General features: G+C 35.9%; 1 protein-coding gene across 1 annotated transcript; it reads right to left on the reverse strand.

Annotated features, from left to right (window-relative positions):
• Positions 1-1,575: 1,575 nt before the first annotated feature.
• TRMT10A (tRNA methyltransferase 10A) lies at positions 1,576-24,942 on the reverse strand. The gene is made up of 8 exons (XM_053700793.1): positions 24,849-24,942; positions 23,586-23,822; positions 21,662-21,824; positions 21,118-21,189; positions 14,453-14,527; positions 11,057-11,206; positions 8,383-8,488; positions 1,576-1,988 (listed from the first exon to the last, which is right to left on the reverse strand). Exons 2-8 carry the CDS (start codon positions 23,780-23,782, stop codon positions 1,759-1,761), a joined length of 993 nt encoding a protein of 330 aa, XP_053556768.1. The 5' UTR covers positions 23,783-23,822; positions 24,849-24,942; the 3' UTR covers positions 1,576-1,758.
• Positions 24,943-25,515: the final 573 nt, after the last annotated feature.

Below are 25,515 nucleotides of genomic sequence, written 5' to 3' on the forward strand. Positions count from 1 at the left end.
AAAAAAACTGCCTCATAACCAATAGGTTAAGCTTTCTCCCCACACCTCAATCACACTCTCTGCTTCCATATTGCAGCACAGCATTTATGAAATTGTGGTTCCAATGTCAAGGGAACATGTGCCCCATTATCAGGCAATCAGTGATGAAGGAAAATAAATAAAAATGTTATATCTGCCAAGCAGTGCACTAGCGATGCTTCTATCACTGACTGTGGCCAAGGCACAGTATAAAGTAAAAAGAGGTTAGGATTTATATATAGTTTATATTCTCCTTTACAGACTAGTACATGTTTTACATTTAAGATATGGGTTTGTCTACAAGAATAACTAGCATGCAAATGGAACAATCAAGCACGGCAATATGGAATAAGTGCAGTCCTGCCTGCTTACAGGGAGTGGCCTGTGGACCTACCTGCTTGCTCATCTGGCTGTTTTAAATGAAGAAAAAAAAAAAAAAAACTGCCTGCCCAGCACTTAATGTCCAGGGCGATACAATTCACATATCCCTGTATACTGGGTGGCAATGGTACAGCCAAAAAAAAAGACATTAAACTGCTGGTAAAACTACAGTAGCAAGGTTAATATTCCCCATGTTATTGCTTTCCCTTCTGTATCTAACTCTTTTTAAAGTCGGTCTCTTAATTAAAGGGACACTGAACCCAAAAATGTTCTTTCGTGATTCAGATAGAGCATGCAATTTTTAGCAACTTTCTAATTTACTCCTATTATCATTTTTTCTTCATTCTCTTGCTGTCTTTATATGAAAAAGAAGTCACCTAAGCTTTTTTCTTGGTTTAGTACTATGGACAGCAGTTTTTGATTGGTGGATGAATTTATCCACCAATCAAGCAAGGACAACCTAGGTTGTTTACCAAAAATGGGCCGGCATCTAAACTTACATTCTTGCATTTCAAATAAAGATATCAAGAGAATAAAGAACATTTGATAATAAAAGTAAATTAGAAAGTTGCTTAAAATTTAATGATCTATCTGAATCACAAAAGAAAAAATGTGGGTTCAGTATCCCTTTAAGATCATTACAGAATCACGTTGGTAAAGCTCTGCATTTTATACTGGGCGCCGCCATTTTGTAGCTAGTGCATTGTTGCATCCTATGATAGAAGCAGTGCACTCACAGACCGGTAATGTTACAGGTTTTTTTTTTGGTTTTTTTACTGCTGTACCTTTCACTTCAGTTTAGCTCACATAATAGAGAGCAGAAGTCTTATATTTTTGCAATTTTTTTTTTACACAATTTAAAAAAGTTAGATAACAAATAAAAGCTCCAAGATGGCGGCGCCCAGTGTGAAGATGCAGAGCTTCACTAACTGATACTTGTAAGGGGTTAAAATAAGAGGACAACTTTGAAGACAGCTGCAGGCGCAATAACATGGTGAGTAGTAACCATAGTACTGTAGTTGTACTCAGCAGTTTAATGTCCCTTTGAAGAATTGCATATGTTTAAAATGTTTGATATTTTTACAAACAAATCTAAAAGCTAATTAAAAAGAAGATTATTTTGAATATGGCATTTTTGAATTATGTTTTTGTTTCAATTATTAACACTTCAACATATAATTTAAAGCAGTTTTTATTTTACTGCAATGTCTTTTAAAATGTCAACAAAATATTTAAAAAAAAAAAGAACTGAAAAAAGTTCAGTGTCCAAAAACCTGACTGCAATATGCAATCTTTTCACTAAACACTGCAATGCATGGTACACCAGTATAAAATACAATGTTCATATTCAGTAGAATGTCAACTATTCTTATGTTCCTCGTCTTTTTGGCCTTCTGTATTAGCTGCATCATTTTCGTCTAAGCTGGAGTCCGTGTCTGGCTCGTCTGCATCTTCTTGGGCAGGTGATATCTTGGCAGAAGCATCATTAGCCTCACTGAGTGGTACCGCTCCCTTCCTCTGAGGCAAGACACAGAAAAAGGCTTCCTTCCAATCTCTCTTCTCCAAATAAGCAAGCATGATCTCAAAAACTGCAGCACAAAGCATAAATAATTCACATTTATTAGAAACTCTGGACAAAAAAAATAATTTGTGACTAAACAAATGTCAGTTATTCATTTTAGAGTAGATTATGAAAAGATCTCTGCCTGTAATGTAAGCCTCTTGTCACTACAGGAAAATTAAACTCAAAACTTAATTCACTATAAAATAATTAATTATATGTAGTAAAATATCCTTCAGACACTGTGTAATGTACTTTATGTATTTATGCCTACTTTACTGTAATTTATCTTCCAGAAAGATTGAAGTGCATTCTGAAGGATCCACAATGCAGATGCTACAATATTGTGCATCATGTTTACTTGATAATTATAGCAGCTCATTTATGTCTGTTTCTAATTGACTAATTGAAATGTGATATAGTCAAGAAACTTTTAAAGAGGTATGTTTCTGGACTGCAAAACAAAATTATGCCAACACAATTTCAGCTTTAAATGCTTACAAACATTTATTATGCAGAAGAATTATTAACAATGCAGTATTTAAAAAGGCTATGAACATATGTTTCAGCATATTTTTAAATTCTAGTGCTTGTAAGATTAAAGATATATGGCAAAACAAATCACTTACTTTAGTTGCAAAATGAAGCTCATATGTCCCATAAAATATATAAAAAGTTTGCTCAAATCACTGCATTTCGTAGAATCACTACCCCCTTATATAAAATGCCAATGAAAATGTTTGAATGATACACTATTTAGCATATTAATGAGTGTAGGGCAGATTCACGAAATGCATGTGCCGTGTCAATGTGCCAGAACGCATGTTCATTAAGTATGGGCAGCCTATTCACAAGAAAACCAGTGCCGGTCAAATCTGCATTTGCAACAAAGATGTACATACTTTAACCAGTTCGGTCATAAACAAACTATCTGGCTGCCATCTTAGAAAAAATGGTGACGTTGGTGATGAGGTCACCAAGATCTCCGTGATAAGACTTATATAATGAGTGGTTTGGAAAAGAAGAATTGTACAAAAACAGATATAATTGGAAATTGAAGGCAGTTGATGACTCCATTAAAACCTTAAAATGATGTTAAAATATTTTTTTAGGTTCCATGCCCCTTTAATTACTGGTAAATGTCATATATATATTTACTCCTTTCTGACTATCTGATTATCTTACAGAATTTAAACTGCCTTGAGATCCCTGCATCCATAATGCATATTTACCAACACAAAGGTAGAAACTGACTAAGGATAAATAAATGGTAACAGGAAACACTGACGTCCTCTGCACTAAGCTTGGAGTATGACAAAATATTCTCTAGGGGCGTCCCTCATTCCTTACCACCTGTAAAGGAGACTTCAGTCTCTATCCCCATTGCCAGCAGCAATGGAAACTACTTTAGTTTCATCTGGAGGGCTTTAAAAGCCCATATCTCAGACCCGAACATTTTACAGGAGCAAATGACCGTCCAGAAAACTAATACATTCTAAAATATCTAAATGCTACAAAGAAAATAATGACTTTATTCTTCCTTTAATCACTGTCTAATCACTAAGAGGGTAGTTACAACCCATATCTCAGCCTTCAGAATATTTACAGTGACAAGAGAGAAGTCTGCCCTTTCCCATGCCCCTGTAATATACAGGGGATTGCTGTAAAAATGTCAATTCTGTACAGAAGTATTTAAAGTGCTGTTTAACCTGAGGAGGCTACCATCTCCCCTCATTTGTGCTAGTTGAATCAGTTACCCCTTGTTTGAAAAGTTAAAGAACCCCTATCTCTTCCTCTGATTTTATAAAGAGGGGCATGACACACATTATGTGGAAGGAACTCCCATCTTTTAAATGAGGGGTCACACCCACTCTTATTTTTTAAGTGATTACCATTTTATTGGTGATCAAATGCCAAAATGAAGAATCCATGCAGTATCTGATAAGAAGAAGGGACAGTTTTAGAGCTGCTACCCCCCATAAAGCATTAAGTATGTAAATCAAGTTAAAAAAAAAAAAAAAGAGTGCAGTCCTGCTTGCCCTGTCACTAGAAGGTAATTGCAATTTTAGTTCATAATGTATTTACTATATGGAGGGGGGGGGGGAGTGGTTACAATTTAATTGTGACAACAGAACCCCAAAACAAGTGCCCCTTCTGTCAATGAATTACCATAGCAACAGTAATCACATGGCAGAACAACAGGAAGCCAGGTATCCCCCTATGTTTGCACTCACAAAACATAGACAAACCTAACAATCCTTGTGTACATCCATCTGCCAGGTGATTATCATAATAATGACAAATACTTTACAGCATTGGTTGCATTTCTGGTGATTTTTAAGATGTCTTTGTTACACATCACCATAGAAACCCAACAAGAGTGAGGTACTGTCATTCAAATAGGTGGTTTGATGTCTGTATAACTGTCAAGTGATTGTCTTAGTAATAATTTGCATAAATAACCTGGGAACGAACAACAGCTTAATAGCTTGTTCTATGGCTAGTTACCACCCAAGAAGCAGACCCTTTATGCTAAACATGTGCATTTCACAGAACTTTCCTGTAGCATATCAGTCTGATCCTGACATAACAGTACAGTCCAACCCCCGAAATACCAGCCAATCCCTCTCTGAACGATAGAAACAGCAAAACCCCAGACGTACATTTCAGCCTATTGTGGGCCTCGTCAGTGAGGTGCAGCCATATCCCTCTAGGCACACTGAGCAACGGGTCCATGTCTGGATTCCCGCATCACCCTTAGTAATAATGAATACCTGGGAGCAACTGCTAGCCTCTTTGTTAGCAATGTTTTCTCTGAACTAAAAAATGATTACAGACATCAAAATAAATGGGATAACTGAGTGAGTGTGGAATATATATGTTGTGAAATGCTATATTTTAAAAATATTTTTAATAAGCTTAAAGGGATAGTCAACCCAAAAACCGTTTTAAGTTATACATATAAACTTTCCATCAATTATCATTTACCAATGTAGCCCAGTTTTCTAATATACTGTGTTTGCCAGTAAAATAACTTACTGTTCACGCCGCAGCCGTTTCAAAATGTCCGTTAAGGCCCTCCCCTTTTTCGTCATTAGCGACATCAGCATGTTCTTGTGATCTGTGTAATTTATATATCCTCCTCGTAACCGTTTTTTGCGCACGCATATTGTATTGAAGCCGGTTACGAGGAGAATAGTAACCTGCAAAGAAGCCAAGTCTGTGTCTGAGCCTCCCTAGAGCCCTGCCCCTGTGCCACTGCTGCTATCAGTATATCCTGCTCTTGTATCACTACTTTTAGTGAGCCCTGCTTCATGCTAGTGCCTCCTGTGACACTGCTGCTGTCAGTGTACCCTGCCGCTATATCACACCTCTATTTACTGCTCGCAACCTCTTACTCTCACAGGACCATAGAGCTATGATCATAGAGAGGAAAGATCATGGAGAGATAGTCAGAGGTACAGATTTGTTTGTGAGAATTAAATATACGTAAGAAGGTGGGGAGCACACTGATAGCAGCACTGCCATGGGACAGGACTCACTGACAGTAACACTAACTACTGACACGGGGAATTAGTCACTGATAGCAGAAGTGGTACAGGGACAGGGCTCACTGACGGCAGTAGTGGCACTGGAGTAGCGCAGTCTGACAGCAGCAGTGGCACGGGAGCAGGTATACTGACAGCAACACTGAGCACTGACACCAGCATTCGTACAGAAGCAGTGCATACGGACAGCAATACAGAGGAATGACACTGTTTAGAACACACTGAAAGAAGTACTGACACGGGCAGACCTCACTAACAGCAGCAGTGGCACAGGAGGAGGCGCACAGCACACTGACCGAAGCACGGCTCACTAATAGCAGTGGTACATGAGCAGGGTATAATAACATAGTGGCAGGGCATAGTAACAGCAACACTGTTTACTGTCATGGGGCAGGGCTCACTGACAGCAACAGTGGTACAAGTACAGGGCATACTGACAGCAACAATGGCAGATGAACAGGGCTCACTGACAGCAGTAGTGGCACTAGAGTAGCGCAGTCTGACAGCAGCACTAACATGGGGAACTTAATGATAGCAACAGTGACATATCGGCAGGGTACACTGACAGCAGCAGTGTCACAGGAGGCACTAACATGAAGCAGGGCTCACTAAAAGTAGTGATACAGGAGCAGGATATACTAATAGCAGCAGTGGCACAGGGGCAGGGCTCTGGGGAGGCTCAGACACTGACTTGGCTATCCTCCTCGTAACCGGCTTCAATACAATAGGCGCATTGCGCATGGGCAAAAGCCGGTTATGAGGAGGATAGAAAAATTACACTTATCACAAGAACATGCTGATGTCACTAATGACAAAAAAGGGGAGGGGCTTAACAGACATTTTGAAACGGCTGCGGCGTGAACAGTAAGTTATTTTACTGGCAAACACAGTATATTAGAAAACTGTGCTACATTGGTAAATGATGATTAATGGAAAGTTTATATGTAAAACTTAAAAAGGTTTTTGGGTTGACTGTCCCTTTAATGGGTTTGCACAAGGGTATGAGCATGAAAGTTTACAATGTACTTCTATTAGCGAATGTGCTTCATTTTCTTGTTATCCGTTGTAGAAGGAGCAGTGATGACCTACTGGGAGCAAGCTGAACACATCGGGTGGACCAATTACAAGAGGCATACACTGCAAGTGCAGCCACAAATCAGCAGCTAGCTCTTAGTAGTGCATTGCTTGCTGCCCCTGAGCCTACCTTAGGGTATGCTATTCAACAAAGGATACCCAAGAGAATGAAACAAAGTTTATAATATAAGAATGGTAAGCTCTGTCTGATCCATGAAACTTTTGATTTTGATTTTACTGTCCCTCTAACACTACTCTGATATATTAGAATTTTATATCATTTTAAAATGAATCTTTTTATGGTTAGACATATTTCAAATACTCATAAATTGCAAGATGGTGCAAATAACAAAAATACATTTTAGTGTCTGATTTTCAATTTTTGTTATTGAATAATATTGATTTCAATTTCAAAATGTTGGTGTTTTTTTGGGAACGTGAACTGATGCTTAAAGGGACAGTCTAGGCCAAAATAAACTTTCATGATTCAGATAGAGCATGTAATTTTAAACAATTTTCCAATTTACTTTTATCACCAATTTTGCTTTGTTCTCTTGGTATTCTTAGTTGAAAGCTTAACCTAGGAGGTTCATATGCTAATTTCTTAGACCTTGAAGCCCACCTCTTTCAGATTGCATTTTAACAGTTTTTCACCACTAGAGGGTGTTAGTTCACATATTTCATATAGATAACACTGTGCTCGTGCACGTGAAGTAATCTGGGAGCAGGCACTGATTGGCTAGACTGCAAGTCTGTCAAAAGAACTGAAAAAGGGGCAGTTTGCAGAGGCTTAGATACAAGATAATCACAGAGGTTAAAAGTATATTATTATAACTGTGTTGGTTATGCAAAACTGGGAAATGGGTAATAAAGGGATTATCTATCTTTTAAAACAATACAAATTCTGGTGTAGACTGTCCCTTTAATGATGGACCATAAAATGTGTGTTTAAAATATTTAGGAAACAATAAACTAATCCTGCTATTTACAATGTAAGCTTCAGAAAATGACACAGAAATGTTTGTTTACTTTTTTGCATTCCATAGGGCAATGTTTACTTATATTATTATATTTCTGCAAATAATAATCATTTTCTAAAAATGGTTAGTCCATCTCATAAATAAAAAGTTGGAATTTCCATTTGAATGTGGGGTGTGACACAAGGGTGTGAAATATATTTGGTTACATCAAAGTCACTTTGCTATTAGCAAAGAAATTAATATAATTTTGATGGCACAGTATGGTAACAATTATCTGTGTATTTGCACGTTACTGGCTATAAAAATGTAATATATATATATATATATATATATAAATAAATAATTGTGTTTTTCTTATTAGGTGCTGAAACCAATTTTTTTGAAATTAGTGCAGTGCACCAACTTTATGTAAGAATTAGTTATGTTTCTATATAAACATATTTATGTAAATCTGTTACTTGATCCTATGTATTTCTGAATGGCAAATGCACCTTGGGCTTCCTTGATTTTCTGTGCCCATGCTCACATGTTCAAAACTAAATAAATGAATAAATGACATGTTGTAATAACTGAAGTATAAAGAATATTCCAGCCTCCAATTTTCTTTTTGATTAAGAGCCTGTTGAGGCTTCAAACGTTGTAACTTTCTACCCAGGACCCTATGTGAAATAAAGGTCTTTTAAGAAAATTGGAGGCTGGAATATTCTTTATACTTGGATTGATTGGGACCTGGCAAGTCCTTTATTCCGTGCCCCACTACAGAAAAAGAAGGTGTGCTGTTTTTCCTAACCTCTTGGTGATTAATGTTGTAATAACTCACCGTGATTAACTGCTAGTACTTTGCGAGTATTCATTTTCACAAAACTTCCAAGGGGCAGCTGAGCGTGACTTATTCCAAGATCTAGTGCCTGCTTGTATGTGATTCCCTACAATGCAATGTATATAATAAAAGATTCATCACAACACATTTGAATTAAGAACTTAAATGTTGCTACTATAAATTATTGTATAATTTCAGTGATCCAAGAATTACAGTTATGAAATTACTAAATATACATTGTTTAATAATTTAAAAAATAAATACATGCTAGTTTAAATGTCTGGGTTTTTTGCTTAAAGGGACACTAGATAGATAGAATGATGCATTCAAAGAAAGGATTAGTCTGAGGATAACATGTAACTAGTTTTTTTTAAAGTTTCATTAGTTATTGACAAAAATAAGTGTAAAGTGTTAGTGTCTACAAAATAATGGGAGCTGCCATGTTGTAAGTTAGGTTACCTTCTCTGCTGTGGCCAATTAGAGACAGTTATAAATAGGTCAATAGAGTGTGTAGACAATAACTGTGTCTATTGGAATATAACAGTGTTCTGCAGTTCCATTTCTAACAGCAACTGGAAAGCTCACAATTTCAGAATGGAATTACAGGAAAAGGGGACAAAATAAATAATGAAAGTATATATTTCAAAGTTTTTTTTTTTATATATATACAATTTACCATTTTATATTACCATCTCAATATGTTTAATGTCCCTTTAACAAACAGGATTTGTCTAACTCCTCACAAGCTTCTATGCAGGCACTTAAATGTAAAAGGTTTCTTTTTTTCATGGTTTTTCCTTTTTAAAGGGACAGTATACACTCATTTTCATATAACTGCATGTAATAGACACTACTATAAAGAATAAGATGCACAGAAACTGATATAAAAATCCAGTATAAAACTGTTTAAAAACTTACTTAGAAGCTGTCAGTTTGGCTCTGTTGAAAAGGTAGCTGGAAAGCCCACTGCAAGTGGCAAATAAGACACTCCCCCCTCCCCCTTCTTTTGCATATGTAAAGACCCTTTACACAAACAGGAGCAAGCTGGAGAAGGTAGCTGACAGTATTCACATAAAACTTTGGGGCTTGGTTAGGAGTCTGAAAATCAGAGCAATGTTATTTAAAAATAAGCAAAACTATACATTTTTTTTTTTTTAAAAAACTTTATGGGCTATATAAATAGATCATCTACAAGACATTTATGCAAAGAAAAAATGAGTGTATAATGTCCCTTTAAGTATGTTACATTTAGCTACTATTGTCACAGATACAGTACTACTGGTCACTAATATAGTCTTGCTCTCAAGCCAGGGATCTACATCTATAGTTCAATGAGGCATACCAGGGCAGTGAATATGGGACAAGATGTCTGCACACTGCCTTTAATGTTGGCTGTATCTACCCTTTGATGTCCTATGATATTTTATTCTTATACATGTTGGTGCATTTCCAAAGCTAAATATTATTTTTTTAATCCATGGTTAGCTGATGCAAAATAGCTTTTGCTTTTATCGTTTTGGGATCTTTTGACACCACACATGGGGACTTTTGTATGGTTTGCTGGCTGACAAGTAATCATAATGGAGGAGGAGTGTGTCGGCAAAAATGATTTTTTACTGTTTCATTGACATTCGCATATGCTGCAAGTACCCTATGCATCAGTCAAACAGTAAGCCTGATCAGACAGCCGACTATGATGCAAATGAAGTCAATGCTAACATAAGTAGGAGCAGTGACTGAATAAGTGTGTACAGGGCACATGCTGTATAAAGCTATATACAGGTACAAATCTCCAAATCTGGAATTCCAAAATCCAAACTTATTCTGAAATCCAAACTTCTTAATATTTGTTTTAACAATAAAATTATCAAATATTACTTTTTTACCCTATCTGTAAGTCACAATCTTCTTTGCCTGTGTCTATGGTTTGATTTATGTGTTCTAAAATGCAAAATGACAGTCTATATTTATTTAACAACGACAATTACTACCTTTCTGATTACAGTATGCTTTCTGACTGTACTATGTGTACAAAATTATTATTATTTTAGGTTACATATATAAGTTGTATTATCACATGAAAATACATAAGATATTGTTGTTTACACTTGGTCTCAATCCCCTCTCCAAACGGTCCTATTTTACAGATGCAAATATTGCAAAATCCAAAACTTTTTTGATACCAAGAAGTTAGAATAAAACGTTTTTTTCCCCCTGTACTGCTGAGACATTGAAATAATTTATAAAAAATGTATTACACAACACTAATATTAACAAACTTAAAAGTAAATCAACGTGCTGTCTTTAGCACAATTGGTAGTAAGTAGATGGTTTTAATTTTACAAAGTGCAATAATAATATAAAGAAAAATAAAATACCACAGAAGGTTCAGTGTGATGTGTTTGTATGAAAATGGTAGTTTATATACAGTAAAAATACCAATAGGACGATAGAGCAATTGATGATAGCAAGTCAAAGGTGTAGCAGAAAATAGAGGTTTTGAATACAGAGGTAGTGATGTGAGACAATATGGGGTGGTTTATCTTTTCTTTAAAATCAGATAACTCAAGACAATGACACTTACTGGCAATTAATGGACTTTAAATGTGAATCACTAAATATTTTAACCATATAAAAATGTTAATTGAAACCCAACAACATGTAAAGTATTTACCTTGTGATGATTATGGTCTACCAAGCCTCCAATAATATAAGCTTTAGTCTCATCAAGTTCATTGAGAACTTCAGGGGAATCAGATGTAAGGTAAACTAAATCTTCTGTCTTCATAAGGTCTTTATAGTGCTCAGATTTTATATAGATATCCTGAAAAAGAGGAGATTGCTGTGTTTGATGAGCTGATATTAAGATTTATTTGTACATATTTAAATTAACTGTTCAATTGCAGACAAAAATGCAAATTAAATCATAAATCTCTAAATGTAACTAACCAATGAAGGATAATCCTTTAGACAAGTGATGGCCAATGTCTTAACACATGGGGGCCTCAGATCAATATTTTAGAAGCTTAAAGGGCTGCATGCAAATTTATGGCTATTAATCACACTAATAATTTATTTCCTATTAGTATCTAGTTGCACAGGTCCAGATTTAGATGAGATTGAAAAGGTACCTTTTAGCCGCTGTTTTCCCCTGCAGATGGCTCTTTTGAGTTGTGTTGCCATTCAAAAAACCATGGGTATTAATATGGAGTTTACCCCCACTGATGTTGGATGAGAAATTCTGACTCACCATCAGCATTGCAACTCATCCCAAAGGTGTTCAGTGGGGTTTAGGTCAGGGCTCTGCACAGGCTACTCGAGTTCCTCCACATCAAACTTGTTAAACCATATTTTTATGGACCTTGCTTTGTGCGCAGGGCACAGTCATGCAGGGCTTTCCCAAAACTGTTGCTACAAAGTTGAAAGCACCCAATTGTCTAAAATGTCTTTGTATCCTGTAGCATTAATTCATTGCAACTAGAAGGAACTGCATGTAGACAGTAATGTGCAAGTTTGTAAAATAAGCGTTATTGTCTCAGTTTCAAATCCAGGAGATTGTCTACTCCAACAATCTGACGTTGTTCTTGCCCAATGGGCACTTCATCAACCCTGATAGTGTCACATTAAAGTCATTGAGCTCTTCAGTATGACCAATTGTACTGTCAATGTTTTTCTAAGGACCTGGTAAAAATGTGTGTGGCAGAAACACATGAACTCAACAATTAATAGGGGTGTCCACATACTCACATACTTTTGGCCATAAAGTGTATACTGCATACTGCAGATCATAATGAAAGTGCAGAAGGAAAAAAGACTAGCTCTTATGAGTGTCTGCATATTTATTGGCAACAGGGAAATATTTGAATGAATTGATTCTGTAAGGCTTATCTTCATCCTAAACTCCTGGAATTGTGGTCAAGATGGGGATTCTATAGGAGTCAGCCTTGCGGCAGATATGACAGTCACTAAGACAATTCCTGATTTATTATGTGCAGAGTATGGAAACATTAAGAAACGCAAGACTTTTAGAAAGTAGCCCTGAATTAGAAGCACTCTAGTTTCAACCAGGGTCACACACATAGCTGGAAATATAGCATCAAATGGACCATAAATGTTTGTGCTTTCCACAACAGGAGCAATGAGCTTGCTTATCAGATATGACATAATGACAAAAGTAGAACAAAAACATCAAGGGATTTCAATAGTTAAAACAAGTATCATCAAAAGATAAACAGCTTGCCTAAAGCATATGGCCATATTTTTTTCTGATGTGTGTTCTGTTGCATGTAGCACTTTACAAAGACTTTAATTTTCTTATACATAGGGACTCTAAAAGCATAAGCATCATTACAAATATTTTCCCCCAGACATGAAACAGCAGCATCACCTTGATTATCCCTATATCAGTAACTAACAGCAGTATAGGATATAACAGGTATTTTTTTTAAGAGTAAATGTTTTTCATTGTGTTTACCCATTATTTCTGATAAGGTAAAAGTAACAGGAATGTGAAGACTATACTAAGATGCCACATACCAATAAGATAAGTGTAAGATGGGGTATGTGTGTATATATATACATGCATGTTAATGCAAAACAAAATTTAGATCAAGAAATGAAGACATTTCTGTTTCTCCATATTTGGTTAGCTCTTAATAAATACTGTTTTTTTCAAGAAATATTTGTTATCACTAGGGCTATAATGTGCAAGACAGACAGACAAGGAGCCTTTATATTCACATATTTTAAATACATATATGTATATATTTATTTTGTTGTTTTGTTTTTTGTTTAAAGGGACAGTCAACACCAGAATTGTTGTTGTTTAAAAAGATAGATAATCCCTTTATTACCCATTCCCCAGTTTTGGATAATCAACAGTTATAATTACACACATTTCACCTCTGTAATTACCTTGTATCTAAGCCTCTGCAAACTGCCCCCTTATTTCAGTTCTTTTGACAGATTTGCATTTTAGCCAATCAGTGCTCACTCCTAGGTAACTTCACGTGCGTGAGCTCAATGTTATCTATATGAAACACATGAACTAATGCCCTCTAGTGGTGAAAATCTGTCAAAATGCATTCAGATTAGAGGTGGCCTTCAAGGTCTAAGAAAGTAGCATATGAGCCTACCAAGAGAACAAAGCAAAATTTGTGATAAATGTAAACTGGAAAGTTGTTTAAAATAATATGCCCTATTTGAATCATGTACATTTTTTTGGACTTGACTGTCCCTTTAACTAAAAATATTACATTAACAAAAAATGGATCTATAAACAAAATATGAAAACCTATCAAGGCAAAGTAAAGATTATAAAAAGAGCATAACATGTAATACAGCCTTGCAGCTACACAAGCAAATACATGAGAATCAAGAAATAAAACTGATATCTGATAAACAAACCAAAATAACGACATTTTTGTTAAAGTAAAGATTGAGCAAATAAACCCTCAGCATACAATCTCACAACACGGTATTTAAAGGGACACTAAACCCACATTTTTTCTTTCGTGATTCAGATAGCGCATGCAATTTTAAGCAACTTTCTAATTTACTATTATCAATTTTTCTTCGTTCTCTTGCTATCGTTATTTTAATCTAAGCTAAGGAGCCAACCAATTTTTGGTTCAGCACCCTGGATAGTGCTTGCTGATTGATGGCTACAATTAGCCACCAATCAGCAAGTGCAACCCAGGTGCTGAACCAAAAATGGTCCGGCTCCTAAGCTTACATTCTTGTTTTTCAAATAAAGATAGAAAGAGAACAGAGAAAATTGATAATAGGGGTAAATTAGAAAGTTGCTTAAAATTGCTTGCTTTATCTGAATCATGAAAGAAAAAATGTGGGTTCAGTGTCCCTTTAAAGGAAGACTAATATATACATTAAACAATGTAACATCTAAAAAGGTGGAAAGAACAGTGTCTAACCTTTTTTTATTCTACTGGCATGAGCAATAAGAAGGGGTTAACATGCAAGTATTCTCTGACTGTATGTGGCAAAACAATCTGTAATCTACACTGATAGTATTGCCAATCAGCTTTTAAAGCAGGTAATAAGAATAAAATACCTTCCAATTAATCCATCCTTTGTCATATTCATCCATGTTACTTTTCAGCTGGCCACCATGACTGGTTAAATATAGCTTAAAAAGGGAAAAAAAAGTTATACTTGTTATCCAATACTGATGAAGATACTTCAATAGTCTTACACATTTTACTAGTGTTTTCCCTTTTATTAAAAACAATTGCACTGTACATCTAGTCATGCATATACAGGGCAGCCGTCAGGGGGTGAAAGGGGTGACTTTTTTATTTTGGCAGCCACCAGAGGGCGTTATAGCAAGTGCTAATGAGTGCGGGAAATGTCATTACAAGGAGTAAAGCATTGGCATTTGAGGATTTCTAAATGTGTGCACTAAACTACTATGCACAGCATAAGACAGACTTGGCACTAAATTTTGTACAGTGCGTGCCCGAGTCAGACGGCAGATCACTTTAATTTGCAGAGGAGGTAGGACTTAGTAAATGTTTTTTTATTTCTTGGTGCAATTTTGGATTGTAAATTCAGTGGGGTAGTTGTATGGTGGGGCCAGGGGTCCATAAAAACACATTTTTAGCAATATGCAGCAGTGTATTTATGATTATTTGACAATGCTGTATAAATTCTATATTTAAAATCATGCAGAAATGTTTTCTCCTCAATACAAAAATGGTAGGTGCCCTTTTGCAAGATATGATTTATTTATACAGTATCTCACAAAAGTGAGTACCCCCCCTAATATTTTTGTAAATATTTTATTATATCTTTTCATGTGACAACACTGAAGAAATGACACTTTGCTACAATGTAAAGTAGTGAGCGTACAGCCTGTATAACAGTGTGAATTTGCTGTCCCCTCAAAATAACTCAACACACAGCCATTAATGTCTAAACCGTTGGCAATAAAAGGGAGTACACCCCTAAGTGGAAATGTCCAAATTGGGCCCAATTAGCCATTTTCCCTCCCCGGTGTAATGTGACTCGTTAGTGTTACAAGGTCTCAGGTGTGAATGGGGAGCAGGTGTGTTAAATTTGGTGTTATCACTCTCACACTCGTCACTGGAAGTTCAATATAGCACCTCATGGCAAAGAACTCTCGGAGGATCTGAAAAAAAGAATGTTGCTCTACATAAAGATGGCCTAGGCTATAAGAAGATTGCCAAGACCCTGAAACTGAGCTGCAGCATGGTGGGAAAGACCACACAGCGGTTTCACAGGACAGGTTTCACTCAAAACAGGTCTCGCCATGGTTTCACTCAGAACAGGTCTCGCCATGGTCAACCAAAGAAGTTGAGTGCACATGCTCAGCATCATATCTAGAGGTTGTCTTTGGCAAATAGACCTTCATTGAGGGAACCATGAATGCCAACATGTACAGTGACATACTGAAGCAGAGCATGATCCCCTCCCTTTGGAGACTGGGCTGCAGGGCAGTATTCCAACATGATAACGACCCCAAACACACCTCCAAGACAACCACTGCCTTGCTAAAGAAGTTAAGGGTAAAGATGATGGACTGGCCAAGCATGTCTCCAGACCTAAACCATATTGAGCATTTGTGGGGCATCCTCAAATGGAATGTCTGTGTTTTCTGTGGATGTCTCTGTGAGGGTGTGTGCATATGTCAGTGTGTTTTCTGTGGGTGTCTCTGTGAGGATGTGTGTGTGTGTGTATGTCTTTGTGCATTTTCTGTGGGTGTCTCTGTGAGGGTGTATGTATGTATGTATGTCTGTGTGTTTTCTGTGGGAGCCTCTGTGTGTGTCTTCGTGCATTTTCTGCGGGTGTCTCTGTGAGGGTGTGTGTGTGTCTTTGTGTGTTTTCTGTAGGTGTCTCTGTGTGTGTGTGTTTTTGTATGTTTTCTGAGGCTGTCTCTGTGGGTATTTCCTTGGGTGTATGAGTTTGTGTGTGTCGATTGTCTGTTCCTTTTCAGGACTTTTTCACCTTATTACTGATTATTCACATGTTTCTACAGACTTTGAGACTAATGAGACCTTTTCAGAAGTCGCCAATCCACCACTTAACCTTTAAATTATTGTTTAGGCAGTTCAGGGCCGTTCCATTCAGCCACTGCATGCTGTTATCATCAGTTAGTTGTCATCTTCCTTGACAAATGGATAATCAAAACTCCATATTTTGTCTTAGAAATCTCCTTTTTTGACAAAACTGTAGTCTACCTTATTATTTGTCAGGTCAATGTAAACAAGAGTTGAGTGTCTGTGTGGGTGTCTGTGTCTGAGTGTGTTTCTTTGTGTGTCTGCTAGAGTGTCTATATGTGAATCCTTATGTGTGAGTGTGTGTTTCAGCGTATGAGTGTGTCTGTGTTTGTGTGTTACTACATTCACAGCATTTACAAGTTTGACTACACTTAAGAATAAAGTACATATACATTTTAGTCACTGGGGTCAAATATTGCACATGTCAAAGGGGTGGGGGACCCTGATCAATTGTTAAGGGGCCCAAAAATTTCTAGTGGTGGCCCTGTGCATATACACAGACATACAGGTTAGAAGCATAATAGACCAGGGTTCAAATTTCTTTTTCATATTTTCTTTGTAATTGTGCATCAATAAAGCACTGCATTAAAAATGTCTGCATAGAAAAGAAAATATTTTTAAAGCATTTAAAAATGTCAACACTTCCCTTGAAAAGCCTTAAATAAGTTACTCCCTTTTTGCTGTGGTTATACTTAAAGGGACAGTCTAGTCAAAATTAAACTTTCATGATTCAGATAGGGCATGTAATTTTAATCAACTTTCCAATTTACTTTTATCATCAAATTTGCTTTGTTCTCTTGGTATTCTTACTTGAAACTAAACCTAGGTAATCTCATGTGCTAATTTCTATGCCTTTAAGGGCTGCCTCTTATCACATGCTTTTAAAATTGCTTCTAACAACAAAAGACTGATAAATTCATGTGGGCCATATAGATAACACTTTGTTAACGCTCGGGGAGTTATTTAAGATTTAGCACAATACAATACTAAATGCAACTCAATAGTGATGTGATCATGGGGCTGCCAGAAGGTTCCTAGATACAAGGTAATCACAGAGGTAAAAAGTATATTAATATAACTGTGTTGGTTCTGCAAAACTGGGGAATGGGTAATAAAGGGATTATTTATCTTTTAAAACAATAACAATTCTATTGTAGACTGTCCCTTTAAGCTCCAGCACTGATCAAGCAGTCACTGTGTACTAATGTCATGGGGTGAGATATCTCAAATCTGCAGGAGCCACTCCAGCTATACCAATATTCAGAGTTAAATTGCAGGAAAATAGGATAAAATAAATAAAAAAATATTCAGCAAAGTTTTTAAAAAGCATAATTAAATAATTTTATGGGGAATTAAATATTAAAGGGACAGTAGAGTTAAAATTAAAACGCTCATAATTCAGACAGAGCAAGTAATTTTAAACTACTATCCATTTTACTTTTATCACATTTGCATCATTTTTTTGGTATCCTTTGTTGTATAGTAGGGCTCAGGAGAAGCACTGTATTGCTGGGAGCTAGCTGAACGCATCTGGTGAGCAAATGACAAGAGCCCTAAATGTGCAACCACTAATCAGCAGCTAGCTCCCAGTAGTGTATTGCTGCTCCTGAGTCTACCTAGGTACACGTTTCAGCAAAGGCTACCAAGAGAAAGAAGCAACCTAAATAAGAGATAAATTGGAAAGTTGTATAAAATGGCATCCTATGTCACTCTAAATCATAGAAGTTTCATTTTACTGACCGTTTAAGTTTAATGTCCATTTCCAGTTTAGAATTTTGTCATAGAACATAAAAAAAGCATAAAGGAACAGTAAAGTCAAAATTAAACTTTCACGATTCAGACAGAGCATGCAATTTTAAGCAACTTTCTAATTTACTTCTATTATCAATTTTTCTTCGTTCTCTTGGTATCTTTATTTAAAAAAGCTGGAATGTAAGTTTAGGAGCTGGCCCATTTTTGGTTAAAGTGAATGTAAAGTCAGCTTCCTGTCTAAATATATGTGTAACAAATGTTAATAAAAAAGTGGACTTTCATTCATCAATTGCTAATTTTTTCAATCGTTACCTTTATTTTCACTAATTTATCCTGTTTCTCGTTATTATCATCCTCCACCCGGCATTCGCGCTCCGTTCCTGTTGTTTATAACGGACGTCTTACTAGCCAATAACGTCTCTAACCACAGGGGGACCCACCCCCTTAGAATGACGTAAGAAGTCCTTTTCGCGCATGCGTTCGATTCTGGTTGAAAGCTAATTTATCGTCAGCTCGTGCACATTTCGCGCATGCGCAATAGAACAGTATACGGAGTCCTGTCATTTCCTAACTATTTCAGCACTCTGTAAGTTGATATGAAAGGGCTCCGTATATAAGTACATTGTACATTGTATATAAGTACTTTGAAATACAGTTAGATGGTTTGAGAAAAGTAATTGATTTTATATTATAGAAAGTGACTTACACTCGATACGTATTTCTCTGCTAATTGGCGGTATAACAGGCTGAGGTGTTAGCAGATACTGTCCGCTTCGCAACGATAGTTTTCATTGAATGGACTCATTCAACGAATACTATGTTTTTTGACAGCGGAAACCGGAGTAACGCATGCGCAATGGCAATAGTAAACGGGAGCGCGCATTGGCGATACGTAAACAGCAGGTGGGACCACTGTTTACGTAATATGGAGGAGAATGAGGAAACAGTGAGTGGGAGGAGCGGGTAAAGTAAATTAAGCATATTTACGATATGAAATTAGAAATAAAGGATTACTTTTAGTAAAAAATTATTGTGGCGGTATGCTTAATAGGATGATTGTCTACATAACTATATCATCCAAACCGGAAAAATTGACATTCACTTTAAGCACCTGGGTAGAACTTTCTGATTGGTGTCTAAATGTAGCCATCCAATCAGCAAGCGCTACCCAGGTGCTGACCCAAAAATGGGCTGGCTCCTAAAATTATATTTCAGCTTTTTTTAAATAAAGATACGAAAGGAACAAATAAAAATTGATAATAGGAGTAAATTGGAAAGTTACTTAAAATTGCATGCTCTATCTGAATCATGAAAGTTTAATTTTGACTCCTTTAAAAAGGTAACAACATAATATCAACACTTTGGGCTCCATTTATCAAGCTGCGGATGCAGCTTTGGAGCACTTTCGGTGCAGGTTCGCATAAGAAAGTCTGGACAAGTTCGAATGAGGTGATGGACAGTCCCTGCTCGGGCCGCAATGCCAGGTGAACAGGTTCACGGAACTGAACCTTGTCCATCCGGACTTTCGTAAATGAGATTCTATACCTTAATAAATCATAGCTATGTAACAGACATCTCAGTTTATGAACCATAGTCTCAAAATACAGAACAAGCCATAATAAATTGGGTACTCAATTACATTAAATTTGAACATTTTCTTCTACAGTTATTATATCTCAGTGTCATTGTTCTTCATTGATGGGTGTCTAGTCAGTCACTTGGTCTATTGTCTTGGTATAATCTATATTATTATTTTTTCTAACTTATCCTGTCTAATAAAAGGAGTATGTGTGTCCTAAAATAGTGCATTTTTTGAAAGGCCAAAGCTTAAACAATTTATAATTTCCTAGTACTGTTTAACAACAAAATAACTACATAAAATGTACTCAGTATAACCACTAATGAAATAGTATATCACTTTTAATTATAAATATAAAATGTGTCAGTGCCTCTCTCCAGTTACACACTGGTGCGTTCTGTTGTTAAGTCCATAACCTTCGTAAAAGACATCACGATTAACGTTATAAAGTATAGAACTGGTAAATATTTCAGAATAGGCATACACTACATTTATATTCTATGATGTTTTTAAGACATATGGAAATGCATTTTTTTATATTTATTATTTGGAGTGATGATGTCTGCATTTGAAGAATTGTCTGGAAGATTAAGTAGCGAAAAAAAAGATGTCTTATCTTAAAAATATGCACGTTTAATCCTGTTTGATCATTTTGTTCACAGTTCTTTAAAAGGGACAGTCTACACCAGAATATGTATTGTTTTAAAAGATAGATAATCCCTTTATTACCAAATTCCCTAGTTTTGCATACCCAACACAGTTATATTAATGCACTTTTAACCGCTGTGATTATCTTGTATCTAAGCCTCTGCAAACTGCCCCTTATTTCAGTTCTTTTGACAGACTTGCATTTTAGCCAATCAGTGCTAGCTCCTAGGAACTCCACGCGTGCATGAGCACAGTATTATCTATATGAAACATATGAACTAACACCCTCTAGTGGTGAAAAACTGGTAAAATGCCCTGAGCTAAGAGGCAGCCTTCAAGGGCTTAGAAATTAGCATATGAACCTCCTAGGTTTAGCTTTCAACTAAGAATACCAAGAAAACAAAGCAAAATTGATGATAGAAGTAAATAGGAAACTTGTTTAAAATGACATGCCCTATCTGAATAATGAAAGTTTGTTTTGGACTAGACTGTCCCTTTAAGAAATCAATTTTTAGTTGTTGAGCTTATTTTATATCCATCCCTGATGTTTATAACACTTGTGGAAATAAAGTCTTTATTTGTGTTATCTACAGCGCTAACATCTGTGTTTGGAGAACACTGAACCACTTTCTCACGTGATAAAGTACCACAGAAGATGACATTTTGGAATATGTATAATTTGGCTAGAGTTTTTTCGTATTTACACAAAACTGCTTTTACCTGAACAGGATGTACAGCTCGTCGATTCTCTGCATAACATCTTCTAATCTGCTTGTTTAACTTCTTTACATCCTAGGTTATAAACAGGAAACAAAATCTTAATGACGTGTTAAAGGGATAGTCTGGTCAAAATTAAACTTTCTTGATTCAGATACAGCATGCAATTTTAAGCAACTTTCTAATTTACTCCTATTATCAGTTGTTCTTCGTTCTCTTGTCATCTATATTTGAAAAAGCGAGAATATAAGCATAGGAGCCGGGCCATTTTTGGTGCAGAACTTGGGTAGCGCTTTCTGATTGGTGTCTAAATGTAGCCACCAATCAGCAAGCACTACCAAAACTGGGCCGGCTCCTAAGCTTACATTCAAATAAAGATACCAAGAGAACAAAGATAAATGTATAATAGGAGTAAATTAGAAAGTTGCTTAAAATGTCATGCTCTATCTGAATCAATAAAGTTTAATTTTGACAAGACTATTCATTCAAATACATAAATGTATACTGTTGATGCAATAAACAAATGAAATAGACTAATATAGTCTACCTTTAATGCCATCAAATGATCAAAGCTACAGTCTACAATCAGTCGAAGGTTGCTAGGTTGAATCTCTCTTCGGATACGTTTTCTGGAGTCACTATCTACATTTTGTTCCAAATTTGCTTGTCGCTCCTGTTTCCTTTTTTGTCTCTTTTCTTTTCTCTTCTGCCTAATGTTCCAAATAAAAAAAGATAACATTGCAATTGTACACTAGTATCAGTTTATCTCCCAAATAAAGATTTGCACCAAATGTCTAGCTTTGTTATATACTAACTAGCTGGCCATTCATTTTGTTAAAAAGAAAAACTGTATTGATAAAATGAACCTTGTTTTGATGTGGCGGTTTTAGTTAGTTTCCCAAATCCTGACAATTAGTGGGCCCAGGCTCTTAACATACTTTATCTCTGTCCAGGACCCTCTTCTGGTTACGTTACATTTATAGGGCTACTAGAGAAGAAAAATTACTTGCAAAGAGGTTAGACACAGTTAAAGTTCTGCCCAGGAACCAGAGAGAACTGCTGGTCCTGAGCAGACACCGACTCTGACCCAATCAACATTGGTAGCTGCACAACCCAGCTGAGTCATTGCCGCTACCGATTGGCTCACTGTCAGTTTCTGCTCTGGGCAAGCAGTTTGCTACTTTAGAGTTGCAAGGTTGCTAATTGTAAAATGACATGATATAATGAGAGCAGGTCATTTTTAGAACATAATGGCCCAAGCCATTCTACGTGGTTTACATAAACAAATGCTGAGTGAACATTATGACATTTCAGCACAGTATAGGGTGAAAAGTATAAAGTAAAATGTGCAAAGCCAGAGAAAACATAAATTTCTTCATTAAGGTGATGACAGACAAAAACTCTCTGGTGTACAGTTAAAGGGACAGTCAACACCAGAATTTTTGTTTAAAAAGGTAGATAATCCCTTTATTACCCATTCTCCAGTTTTGCATAACCAACACAGTTATCATAATACACGTTTTACCTCTGTGATTCCCTTGTATCTATGCCTCTGCAAACTGCCCCCTTATTTCAGTTTTTTTGGCAGACTTGCATTTTAGCCAATCAGTGCTCACTCCTAGGAGCTTCACGTGTGTGAACTCAATGTTATCTATATGAAAGACATGAACTAACGCCCTCTAGTGGTGAAAAACTGTCAAAATGCTTTCCGATTAGAGGTGGCCTTCAAGGTCTAAGAAATTTGCATATGAACCTCTTAGGTTTAGCTTTTAACTAAGAATACCAAGAGAATAAAGCAAAAATGGTTGATAAAGGTAAATTGGAAAGTTGTTTAAAATTACATGCCCTATTTAAATCATGAAAGTTTTTTTTTTTACTTGACTGGCCCTTTAAAGAAAAAAACAAACATTCTTTACATTCACTACATGTTTGTTCTGTCTTACATCTAACATATGCTATTTTAAAATGCTTCACAAATTCTGTGTTTTGAAAATAAGATGTATTGAGTTAAATATGTTTTTCTGAAGATCACTCTTTTGTATGCCTTAGTGATTTTACAAACTTTTGTCATCTATATAACATTACAACTTTTTTTACTGTAAGAGGTGTGTACGTGTGTGTCAGCCTTCCAGATGCTTTTTTGTTTTGCACAGCCCTGTTATTGCTCAGATACAGAAGATCCTGATTAGCTACATGAAGCAAATGAAAGTAAATATAAAAAAAGTCAAAGAACGCTTTGATGGTAAAGATATAATAATCTGATTTATCTTGCAAAAATAATGATTTAGCCAACACGTTTAGTTTTTGCAACATAAATGATGATTAATGTTAATATATCATTGATATAAAACAATCATAATGTTTTTGATAGAGTATTTTGAAGAAAAAAAATATATATCTACTACTGCTGCTCTATATTAGTTAAACACTGAACTACATCACGCTATGCAGATAGTACATTCCATACTTACTTTCTGAGGTCTCTTTGGTCTTCCCATTGTTTTTGCTTTAGAAGTCTCTTTGCTTGTCTTTTTGACATAACATCTTGTGCCTTAGCATTAGTCTCTATTAACGGACTATTGTCTGCATCTTTAATATTTTCACCATTGTTTGCAGTTATGCATTCTTTTTTGTTGGATTCTTCTTTACACAGAAACTCTGATGACATTGCTTTAAATGTGGAGGTTCCATACAACAGACTTTTACACCTAAAATCATAAAAAAGCTCATTATTGTAACTGTCTGTGAGCTCAGCATACTAATATCTTACCGGACCATGCAATAATAAAAAGACACTTAGTCAATTTCAAATGAGTGGTAGATTTTTTTTTCTGGATCATGTGACAGCCATTAGTCAATCACAAAATGCATATATTTCAAATTCTAGCAATTGCTCAGTGAGAGCTGGTGCATTAAAGTGTGCATATCAAAAGATTGTGCACATTTTTATACTGGAAGTGAATTGGAAAGTTTTGTTTAAATTGTGTTCTATCTGAATCATATAGTTTAATTTTGACTTTAAATAATGTTCCTTTAAAGAAAATGCGTTAGACCAAAGCACTGTGCACATAAGTAACTTTTTAGTTTCTCCTATGAAAAACAATAAGCTGTCAGCATCACACTTTTCTAGACTCTAATTACTTCGCAAATACAGCTTCTAAGCCACCATGTTGCCCAAGCCTCTAGTTTTACATTTTAAATGTGCAGGAGGAATATACAGGTTATGCAAGAACAAGAAAGAGCCTAGCAATTCTTGTAAACTATTTATATAAACAGCAGCTTAACACTTTCCTTTGAATAAAACTGCAATTAATTATGTGTTACTATGTTAGAGACAAACAGGTCGATTTATAAAGCAATAAATTGGTGAACAGTATAATTTGACACATAGCAAAATGCAAATCTAAAGTTACATAGTCTCATACAAGTAGTAATAATACACAATGGCTGGCAGTTCATGTTTTCTTCACATTTCTTATTTAAAAAAATCAGTTTTATTCGTGAGCTATATGGAGTAAATACAGTATGAACAGCGCTTACATTGACCTAATAAAGAGGACTGCCAGGTAAAACGTTGCAATGATCTCTTTAAATTCCTCAACACGCTACTGAAGGTATGCTCTAACAAATATTGCATACCCTGAGGTGGACAGCTACAGGACAGGTTACACGTAATATATAGGCAGCCTATTTGTAACAGCAAAAATAAAATGTCCCCACAATAATGTACTTGCTTTAAAATGCAATCATTTGGTCGCAAAACAGCTGCAAAAAATCCGTCTACTGCGGTGCAACATTCACAAAACAACGTGCATAGTGGAATACACAACTTCCTGGACGCATTAGTTACGTCATATTCTCTAAATTATGGTCGCCATTTTTGACAAGGGCAAATAAATATAAATATTTACCTAATATAAAATTAATTTACGATTAGTACTCCAGTCTGACGCGATTCTGAAAATTAGTAAACTAATTGTAAGATGTTTTGTTATTTCAACAGAAGCGCAATATTTAAAACTACTACACGCTTAGACAGAAGTGCATTATTACAACTGACTCTGGATTTCTACATAGTGTAAGAAGGCTGATATTTTAGGCTCTCGGGAAGAGCATTACGGAGATACCGTTTGCTGTGTCCAACGCGCAATTGTACACACAACCTAATAAAAAGAATGTAGATGGAATTATGTGTTGTTTCTGTTACATTAACCCTTTTGCGTTCAAAGAGCACAATTATGACATTGGTTTCACTGGAATTCCTGTTTTCATTTTTCATATCCCATTCCCAAATGACATATTTTTCCTTCTTTTTTTAAAGACAGCCTACTGCAGAATTTTTAGTGTTTAAAAAGATAGATAATACCTTTATTACTCATTCCCCAGTCTTGCATAACCAAC

This window comes from Bombina bombina, chromosome 2, assembly GCF_027579735.1.
Source record: "Bombina bombina isolate aBomBom1 chromosome 2, aBomBom1.pri, whole genome shotgun sequence".
Taxonomy (NCBI): domain Eukaryota; kingdom Metazoa; phylum Chordata; class Amphibia; order Anura; family Bombinatoridae; genus Bombina; species Bombina bombina.